This window comes from Vigna unguiculata, chromosome 9 (assembly GCF_037176805.1).
Source record: "Vigna unguiculata cultivar grain cowpea cultivar isolate G323 ecotype 2 chromosome 9, ASM3717680v1, whole genome shotgun sequence".
Lineage (NCBI taxonomy): Eukaryota > Viridiplantae > Streptophyta > Magnoliopsida > Fabales > Fabaceae > Vigna > Vigna unguiculata.
Window position 1 is genome coordinate 9,919,642 of NC_140800.1, and position 11,624 is coordinate 9,931,265.

Sequence of the window (11,624 nt, forward strand, 5' to 3'; positions counted from 1 at the left end):
ATAATAACTAATTATTTTAATCATTAAAATTGATTATTATAATGTTATATTTATAAAAAATTAAAAAAATAAAATAACAAAAGGTAAACATCCATTATATCTTCGACTCTGCATTACATGAGTGGTTCTAGCCCCGGTGTCTAGGAATATACCCCTTGCTTGCAATTAAATCTTGTTTGTTTATAAAAATAAGTATTTAATTTATTTTAATAGTTTTAATTTTAAGCATAAGAATATATATATATATATATATATATATATATATATATATATATATATATATATATATATATATGTTCTGGTTGAGAAAAAATACTGGATAATTCTTCATCAAAACAAAAAGAAAGTTTTTGTGACTTGCTTAGGCCAAAAAAACCTTTCGTCTCTTGACCATGGGAATAACCTTCTTATTTATACCATAATCAGTTACAAAATATTAAATCCTAGATATACAAAATATAATAATAATAAAAAGGAAATTATCTTCTACTCCTAACATATCTTTAAATATAATAACAACCTCACAAAAAATGAAATTATCTTCTGCTCCTAAAATATCTCTAAATATAATAACAACCTCATTAACTCCTATAAACATCACCAAGCACAGAACTAACAGGATTAATATTCTCCCTCGGTGCCTTACCGACCCGATACCAAAACCCACTTGTCCTCTCGGTCTGTAACCGACTCAATCCTCTGGTCTAGTACATAACTCTCCAAATTCTGCACGATCTCGCCCTTAAAACGAGGAGAGCAGAATTTGTCTTGTCAATACTGCTCTTCACCACTTCCCGTAAAATCATCATTACTCCCTGCATTTACGCCTCCACGTGTAACCTATCTACCGTTACTCCCTACATTTATGCCTTCACGTGTAACCTATCTAACGGTTACCCTTTCACTCCCCTTTTTGAATACCAAACGACGCTCGTTTCCCCCTTTCAATTTGCACCATTAACTATCCCCTCACCTCTCACATTCGTCACACTCTAGCTTTTCGACTCCCCAACGTCTTGCTCAACCGCCATTTCCTTCTTCCAGGTATTTCTTCTTTTCCCGTTCAAATTCCACACCTGCACTTTCTTGCTTTCTGTACTTACTTCTTATACATTATCTCTGTTTTCTACGCTGTGTTTTAGCTTGCACTTGTTTTTCCCTTCTTTGATCACCCCTAACTTATTTTGAGAAAACTTTTCCCTCGACATACCTTCAATCGCCCTCCATGAATGATCACTATAATGCCCTCTATTCCTGGGTCCCTCTGGCCTTGCGGAGGGAAACCTCAACCATGACTACCCTTACTAGGGTTAGAGCTTTTAGACGCCACCAAACTTTGTGTAAAAGCAATGAATCTGATGTAACCGTAATTGCCTGCGAGGGTGATGAACCTATCTGTAGGGATGGCAATTTATTCCCTATTTCTCCTCAAAAATTTACCTTTATGTATGTCACCTTATTTGAAAAACTAGGTTTACGTCTTCCTTTTAACACCTTCGAGAAAGAACTCCTCACTATCCTGAATGTCTCTCCTTGCCAACTTCACCCTAACAGCTGGGCCTTCATTCGCGCCTTTCAAATTTTATGCACCCATTTCGGTATTACCCCCTCAAGCAACATGTTTCTCTATTTCTTAGAGTTACAAGCCCCTCACAAACAACTACTAGCATCCCTCAGTGGAGTTAGTGGCCGAGCCCTCCTAACCCTATACAACTCTTCTTACAAGGGTTTCAAAGGTATCTTCATAAAGATAGTCGCCCCCGACCACAGCCCTTCCCTTCTAGAGGGCTTCCCCTTGTATTGGTGCCAATCACCTAACCTTCAATCCCCTCGGCAATTAGAAGACCTGGATCCCTCTGAGAAAAAAGACTGCCTGATGCTGGAACAACTGGATGTTATTTTTGATACCCGAAAACTATTAGAGCTGGAATTCCGAGTGGTGGATCTAAAATTCCACATCGGTACTTACTTTACAACCGTCCTCTTATTATAACATGCTTAATACTGACTCTCTCCTTTTAACCGACTCTACTTATTTTTGCAGAGAACCTGATGGCGATGTCCCACGAAGATATGCTAAAACGAGCTCGCCAACTTAAAAAATAAAAAACCTCCACCCCTGGTGCAAGTCCTTCAGCTCCCCCTCCCCGTATTGAACTCCACGAAGAAACATCCGAGCCTGACCTCGAACCCCTAACCAGAAGATTCAGAGCCCGAGGTAAAAAGGTCCTCGAAACCACCTCCCAACATTCAACCTCCCAAACTCAATTGGCTCCCCTCCATACCGCAGATGATACCGAGCTAAGCTTCTGGCATCCCCAATTCCTTCATTCCCAACATAGTCAGAAACACAACTATCTCCGCCACGACATCAGCCTGCTAACAACCCAAGACCTTCAAACTCTTCATGAAAGCATCCTGGCTGATCTCCACAAGGCCGAAGCATCTAGTCTTATGCTGATGGACCAATTTAGCCTCCAATCCCCTCAAAAATCCCTTGACCTAGAGCAGAAAGATCAAGCCTTGATACTTTCCAAAACCGAATCCTCCCGCTTGACCAACGAAGTCACAGAACTAACCAATCAGGTAAAAAGAAAGGATGAATTACTTGCCAATTTGCAGAACCAACTGAGAACCCTCGAAGCCGAGAAGGAAAGCTAGACTCTTAAAGAGAAGGATCTCCTCCACAACTCAGAACTTCTCAAAGATCAGATCGGTTCCTCCCTAAACATGGGATTCCAACTGGCCCTTGAGCAAGTCCGAGTTCTCTACCTAGACACAGACTTATCTCCAGTGGATATCTCCAAGTCGGTGGTTGACGGACAACTGGTGGACACTAACGACTAAAAATCTTTATTTTATCATTCTAGTCTTTCCATTCTCGCATCGCCCTTCAAACTTATTCTATTGCTTTGCTACTCTTATTTCCTTGTTATTCCTTGGAACATTATGCCTTAATATTTAATCTTACTTTCCCCTATTTTATTATTAAATTACTCATTTTCCTCACTAAACTTGACACTTAAAAACTTCAGAAATCACGCAGCTTGTAGATAAAAATTTAATCAACTCGATAATTTATCCAGATCGTTATTCGTACTACCCCCCACCCTTGACCGATTTCTACGCTTCACCATTTCAACCTTTAAATTAACTCAAGCCGCGTCTGATATTACCCTAGTTTAACTAATTCAATTAACCATCACCTGAACACTCACCTTTAATCTCGATTACAAACCAGGCTCTCCAACTCGCAAACATCAACTTTAAAGCTAATAATAACTCGTTCACGAACCGAGCTCTCAATTCTGCAAACATCCAAACTAAAGCAAATAATAACTCGTTTATGAACCGAGCTCTCAATCCTGCAAACATCTAAACTAAAGCAAATAATAACTCGTTCATAAACCGAGCTCTCAATCCTGCAAACATCCAAACTAAAGCAAATAATAACTCGTTCATGAACCGAGCTCTCAATTCTGCAAACATCCAAACTAAGGCAAATAATAACTCGTTCATAAACCGAGCTCTCAATCTTGCAAACATCCAAACTAAAGCAAATAATAACTCGTTTATGAACCGAGCTCTCAATCCTCCAAACATCCAAACTAAAGCAAATAATAACTCGTTCATGAACCGAGCTCTCAATCCTACAAACATTCAAACTAAAGCAAATAATAACTCGTTTATGAACCGAGCTCTCAATCTTGCAAACATCCAAACTAAAGCAAATAATAACTCGTTCATAAATCGAGCTCTCAATCCTGCAAACATCCAAACTAAAACAAATAATAACTCGTTCATGAACCGAGCTCTCAATCCTGCAAACATCCAAACTAAGGCAAATAATAACTCGTTCATGAACTGAGCTCTCAGGCTCGGAATAGAACACATAGGTTCGTTTTAACCTCGAGCACATAAGCTCGGAATAGAACACATAGGTTCTTTTAACCTCAAGCACATAGGCTCGGAATAGAACACATAGGTTCTTTTTAACCTCAAGCACATAGGCTCGGAATAGAACACATAGGTTCTTTTTAACCTCAAGCACATAAGCTCAGAATAGAACACATATGTTCTTTTAACCTCAAGCACATAGGCTCAGAATAGAACACATAGGTTCTTTTAACCTCAAGCACATAGGCTCGGAATAGAACACATAGGTTCTTTTAACCTCAAGCACATAGGCTCGGAATAGAACACATAGGTCCTTTTTAACCTCAAGCACATAGGCTCAGAATAGAACACATAGGTTCTTTTTAACCTCGAGCACATAAGCTCGGAATAAAACACATAGGACTGAATAATACTGTAGTATTAACAAATCAAGAAAAAATATCTCTACAAAAAACAAAACAATTTAACCAAAATGTCAACTAAAATAAAAACGCAAATTAGCCGCATTCCATGTTCGTGGGATCTCCTTTCCCTCTAATGTCTCTAATTTATAAGCTCCTTCTCCTAATACTTGTTTAACACGATAAGGCCCGGTCCACTTTGGCGCCAACTTGTTATCCATCTAAATTAACTGTGCTTTCCTTAATACCAGATCTTGTGCCTGAAAACCCCGAGGTACTACCTTAGTCTTGTAACTTCTCTCTAGCCTCCTCTTCATTGCTTCATTAGAAATCTGAGCCAAATTCCGAACTTCATCTATAACATTAAGGTTTGCTAGCAAGCCCACTTCGGAAATCTCCTCGTCAAACAACCTCACTCTTCCCGTGTTCTCCATAACTTCTATAGGGATCATCGCGTCGGTACCGTACACCAAAGCAAAGGGAGTCTCTCGAGTAGACGTCTAGGGAGTGGTGTGGTATGCCCACAACACTCGATGTATCTCATTTGGCCATTCTCCCTTTGCTGCCACTAATCTTCGTTTCACACCCCTCAATATCACCTTATTGGCTGCTTCTGCTTGTCCATTCGTCTGAGGATGCTCCACTGAAGAGAAAACTTGTTTAATCCCGACTTCCTCGCACAATTGCCTCACCTGTGAACATGCAAACTGAGTTCCATTGTCCGAAATAATTCGGCGTGGAACACCAAATCGACATATTATATTCTTCCAAATGAATTCTCGGACCCGACTACCCGAGATCACAGCAACTGGCTCAGCTTCAATCCACTTTGTAAAATACTCTACAGCCACAATCAAAAACTTGAATTGTCTCACCCCTTTAGGAAACGGTCCCAGAATATCTATTCCCCAAGTGTGAAAAGGCCAAGGTGTATTAATAGAGTGCAGCACCTCTGGCGGAGCACGACTCTAATCGGCATGTTTCTGACACGATTCACATTTCCTGACATACTCCACACAGTCATTCTTCATAGTGGGCCAAAAGAACCCTCCCTGAACTATCTGCAACATCAATGCTCTCCCCCCAACATGACTCCCGCAAATGCCCTCATGAAGTTCGGCCATGAGCCGAGACGCCTCCCTCCTTCCTACACAAATCATCAAAGGTCTGGAAAATCCATACCTAAATAAGTGACCATCTATCAGCGTATATCGGCTTGAATTTTTCTTTATTTTCTGCGCCTCATTAGGATCCTCAGGTAATTTGTTATCTGCAAGATAACTTCTTAAGGGTGTCATCCAAGATTCTTCAGCCGTCAAAATCTCCAAAACCTGATGCTTCTCCCGCGTATCTACTCGAGGAACTACCAACGTCTCTCTTATCACCGACTTATGCTGCCCCAGTTTCGAACAACTAGCCAACTTGGATAACAAATCAGCTCGGCAATTTTGTTCCCTCGGAACATGCACAAATTCAAAGAGAACAAAATTCTTCGCAACAGATTGGACGACCTCTAAATATTTGGCTAACTGTGGATCACGAGCTTGGAATTCTCCAGTCACCTGACCTGCTACTAATGCTGAATCACTTTTGACCAACAACCTAGTGATACCCATCTCTTTAGCCAAAAGCATCCCTGCTATCAAAGCTTCATATTCTGCCTGATTGTTACTAGCTTTGAAAGCGAACCTCAACGATTGTTCAATTAATACTCCTTCTGGCCCTTCCAAAACTATACCAGCACCACTACCTCTCAAATTAGAAGCCCCATCCACTGATAGGATCCATGTTATCTCCCTTACGCTCTAATTCGCAACAGGTGGTTCAGATAACTCCACCACAAAATCAGCCAAAAATTGAGCTTTGATCGGTCCTCGTGATTCATATTGTATTCCATACTCCGAAAGCTCAATTGCACATTTAACCAACCTGCCCGATATATCAGGTTTTTGTAATATGTACCTGATCGGCAGATCCGTCATCACCTTGACACTATAATTCTGAAAATAATGCCTTAAACGCCGAGCGGACACTACTACAGCCAACGCGGCTTTCTCTATAGTGGGATATCTCACCTCAGCACCATGCAACACTTTACTTACGAAATACACCGGTTTTTGCTCCCCATCGCTCTCTCGGACTAACACCGAACTGACTGCATGCTCGGTCACCGAAATATACAACGCTAGATCAGCGCTCTTCTCAGGCTTGCACAATACTAGTGGTTTGCTTAGATACTCTTTCAATTTTTGGAAAGCTCCCTCACACTGATCGATCCATTGAAACTTTTCATTTTTCTTCAAGCATTGGAAGTAGGGAAAACCCCGATCTCCACTTTTAGCAAGAAAACGGGACAAGGCCGCCATCCTCCCCGTCAGTCTTTGTACTTCTTTAACATTACTTGGACTTCTCATATTTATGATGGCTGCACATTTATCGGGATTAGCTTCTATCCCCCTCTCGGTAAGTAAGAAACCCAAAAAATTTCCTGCTTTAACCCCAAAAACACACTTCTCGGGGTTAAGCTTAAGTCTGTATTTGTTGATTGTAACAAATAATTCCTCCAGATCTCCCTTATGCTTCTTCTCTTCTACCGAAGTAACCACCATATCATCCACATACGCGTGGACATTTCTCCCCAACATGGATGCCAGAATTCGGTCCATTAACCTTTGATAAGTGGCTCCTGCATTTTTTAACCCAAATGGCATTACCCGATAACAGTAATTAGTTGTTCCTCCCATAAACGTTGTCTTATCTTTATCTAATGAGTGCATTTTGATCTGATTATAGCCTGAATAAGCATCCAAGAAACTTAACAAAGCACAGCCCGATGCACTATCAACTAAGGCATCTATATTAGGCAAAGGATACGAATCCTTTGGGCAGGCATTATTCAAATCCATGAAATCCATGCACATCCTCCACTTTCCATTGGACTTTTTCACCATCACCACATTTTCTAACCAAGTCGGATATTGTATCTCCCGTATATGAGCCGCTTCTAATAACTTACATATCTCTTCAGTAGCTGCCTGGGCACGATCCCCGCTCAACCGTCTACGCTTCTGAACTTTAGGTTTAGCCGAAGGGTTAATGTTAAGCTTGTGACATAAAAAATCGGGATCTATTCCCGTCATATCCGTTACACTCCAAGCAAATGAAGAAAAGTTTTTCTTCAGTACTTGTATAAGTTGTTGCTCTTGCTCTAAACTCAGATCCCCTCCAATTCTTAACTTCTTACCCTCTATAAGCACCTCTTTCACCTCTCCTACAGGTTGAGATCTTCTCTCAGGGTGTACTAGTCTAGGATCTAACTCGGGATCTATGACTACCTCCGTTGCGCTTACTGAATATGCGACTTTCCTCCTTGACCTTAGACTATCTTCATAACATTTGCGAGCGACCTCCTGATTTACGGATAAAGTGAGCACCTTCCCGTCATCAGAAGGAAACTTCATCTTCAAGTGTAGCGTCGATACCACTGCTCCCAATTTATTGAGAGAAGGCCTTCCCAACAGTAAATTGTACGATGAAGGAGCGTTGACAACTATATATCGTATAAATATAGTTTTTGCATCTTCTTTGTCCCTAAAGGTCGTTCGAAGATCAACATACCCTTTAACCTCCACCTGATCTCCTGAGAAACCCACAAGTACTCTGTCAAATGGCTTTAATTGGTCCATCGGTATTTGCAACCCTATAAAGGTATTCCAAAACATCACATCGGTGGAACTCCCCTGATCAACTAACACCCTATGAACATTCCTTCCCATCATAATCACAGACAAGACTATGGGATCATCTTCATGTGGGATTACTCCTTTTAAATCATCACTCGAAAATATTATAGTTGGAACTTTCTTCGGCCTGTCAATCTTGGCTGTAGTCATGACACTCCTTACATATCGCTTTCTAGCCGAGCTAGTCCGTCCTCCTCCCGCAAAACCTCCTGCTATCATATTAAAATCCCCCAGGACGGGTGTCTCATGCAAATCGGGAATCGTACGAGTTTCAGATGGTTTCGCATCTGCATCCGATTTCATGAATTTCTCCAGAAGTCCCCTATCTGCTAAGATAGAAAGCTAATTATTTAAAGCATAACACGAATTTGTGTCATGACCTCTAGCCTGATGAAACTCACACCAAGCATCCAATCTACTGCCGAGTGCCCTCCCCGTGATATTAGGATAGCGCAAATGTTTTGATATTTCCGCATCCTCCAGTATTTGGGCGAGAGCCACCCTGAAACTTGGGATTTTCTGAACTCATCGATACTCGATCCTTCGTTGTGCCACATAGGGGACAAAACGCCGATCCGACTTCGTCCGGGGTGGAGTCCTTTCTCTTCGATAAGCTTTCACATCTCGTTCACTCTAGGAATGGGCCAACGTTCTTTTGTCCCCTGCTTTTTTATGACGCATGGCCTCTTCGGTCTCTATCTCCACAGCTGCCCTTTGCCTAATCTCTGTTAAGTTCCTTGGAGGATATCGGTACAAGGATTCACCGAAAGAAGTAGCTCGAAGTCCCTTCACGAAGGCTTTGACGAGCAAACCCTCGTTAGGGTCAATTAACCTCATACTAATATTGGTAAATCGATTGAGGAACTTCAGTGTCTCTTCAGTTGTCTGTCGTATATCAAACATGTTTGCCATCTCCACTGGTTTGGCCCTATTAGCTGAAGACCTCTCCAGGAAAAGACATTTAAAATCATTAAACGAGTTGATTGAAGAACTCGGTATAGTGTTAAACCATTCCAGAGCGATCTCGGCTAGTATGCCCACAAACATTTTACAACGTATTGCGTCATTACCCCCGATATCATCATTCGGGCCTGAAACGCTTTTAAATGTAACTAGGGATCAGAATTCCCTATGAAAGGCGTGATTTTTGGAATTACGAAATTCTGTGGAATTGGCTCCTCCATGATCGAATCTGCTAGAGGACTGACATCACCCACATCGGGGTTCAACCGACTAGTATATCGGAAACCAACCTTGGTGGCCTCTAATCGGTTTTGCATCTCTTCGTTTGCCTTTCGTAGCTGTTCTTGTTGTCGAAGCGCCTCTTCTAATCGCTGATGTGTTTCTTCGGCCTCTTTCCGCAATCTTTCTCTTTCTCCCAAAGCCTCTTTCTGAAGAGCCTGTAAATCTTCCTCTGCCTTCTTACGCGTTTCTTCTCTCTCCTTTTCTAGTTGAACCTGATCAGCCTTTGCCTTCAGTCTGATTTCCTCATTCTGTCGTTGCAGCTCCAGAATGCTCTGCATTATCTGCTGCCTGGTAGGTCCTTCACGCGCCGCTCATCTGCCTCTATTCATCCTCAAGTTTGTTTCTTTTCTGCTCGTTATTCTAATGGGGCAAGGATCGAGTTTTACCGAACTCCACAGTGGGCGCCAATGTTCTGGTTCAGAAAAAATACTAGATAATTCTTCACCAAAACAAAAAGAAAGTTTTTATGACTTGCTTAGGCCAAAAAAAACTCTCGTCCCTTGACCATGGGAGTAACCTTCTTATTTATACCATAATCAGTTACAAAATATTAAATCCTAGATATACAAAATATAATAATAATAAAAAGGAAATTATCTTCTACTCCTAACATATCTCTAAATATAATAACAACCTCACAAAAAATGAAATTATCTTCTGCTCCTAAAATATCTCTAAATATAATAACAACCTCATTAACTCCTACAAACATCACCAAGCACAGAACTAACGAGATTAGTATTCTCCCTCGATGTCTTACCGACCCGATATCAAAACCCACTTGTCCTCTCGGTATGTAACCGACTCAATCCTCTGGTCTAGTACAATATATATATATATATATATATATATATATATATATATATATATATTTATATTTATATATTTTCAATGATCATGTAGTAACAAAATATTTTGTTTCAGCGATGGAAAAAAATGTCTTATCATCATTTCTTAATTTTAAAAGTGTTCTTAGAATGAAAATTTTTAATATTTGACAAGTTCACTTCCAGTTAAAGAGGTGAGTCAGAGTAAGGATTAAGTCTTACCTTTCAACAAAATTTATCTTCAAATAAATTATCACGTTAAAAACATACTCTGACAAAATTTTTAGAATTAATATCTTAAATCAAACCCCTCAAAAGATAAGGTAAACTCTTCTGATTTAACTATCGCTATCCGGTACCATCAAATTTTTTTGGTTCAGTAACTAATTTGGAAGCAAGAAAAATATTTGAAAATTGAGCTCTTTTTTTTTCGCATCTTCCTCCTCAACCCGACATTTGAAATGTTTACGACTATGTTCTACATGTTCTGTCTATAATTTATTTATCTTTACAAAGATTTGGAACAATGTTTATCTCTCATCAATAATATTTTTAACACAAATAACTTCAACAAGGATGGAAGGAGAAAAATGAGAAGAGAAATTTCTATAAAAAGTGAAACCACTTTAGTTAATAGAGACATAGGCATGGACATAGCATATAAATAGAATGAATGAATGATAATAATGCATTGTCCTTATATTGCGTGACAGTGTACCGAAGGTACATCCCTTATCATTCAAATGAAATGAACCGATTGTGATTCACAACTCACCTGCTTTCATTTCCGCACTCACACTAATGTTTCCAACAGTGCTTCCCAAATTGAATAAGAGTGTACCCTACTTTAAAACACAAACTTCTCATCTTATCTATGTATCAAACCTAATAATGTACATAAATAATATAAAAATATGGAAAATTTTATTTTATAAGTTACTTTTATAAGATTAATTAAGTCCAATTATAGGATGGTAAAGGAAGATTCATTGAATTTATTATGTTAGAGTCTATCAATTATTTAATTTTATATTTAATATGATTGTGGAGATAGTTTAATTATGTTCATTCAATTTCTTCTCTATAAAACATTGCAACTATATCTTTTAATCGTTCAAATTTCAGTTATGAAAATAAAATCTATATTAACATGATTTAAATTTTTTTTCCAATTTTTTTTTTCAGATTTTATTGTTTAGTAATGATTTGATTTGTTTTCACAATGTGGTATGAAATGACAACAATATCCATAGTAACTTATTCCACACAAAAATGAAACATTTAGAATAAAATACATCTAAAAAAAATATTATACCCTTTTACCTTATTATCTAAAATATAATAATAATAATAGAGATAAAATATGAATAATAATAATAATACAAAAAAAATACCAATAATGATGAAAATAACAATAAAATCTAACTTAATATTTATTTAAAATTAATTTATATTAACAAAAATAAGATAACCATTTTATAAATATGTCAATTTTATAATTTTCTAAAATT

At 38.9% G+C, this 11,624-nt stretch overlaps 1 protein-coding gene across 1 annotated transcript; it reads right to left on the reverse strand.

The window, feature by feature from the left end:
- Positions 1-8,674: 8,674 nt before the first annotated feature.
- LOC146883509 (uncharacterized) lies at positions 8,675-9,088 on the reverse strand. Its single transcript, XM_085666594.1, has one exon. It carries the CDS (start codon positions 9,086-9,088, stop codon positions 8,675-8,677), a length of 414 nt encoding a protein of 137 aa, XP_085522720.1.
- Between the last annotated feature and the right edge of the window lie 2,536 nt (positions 9,089-11,624).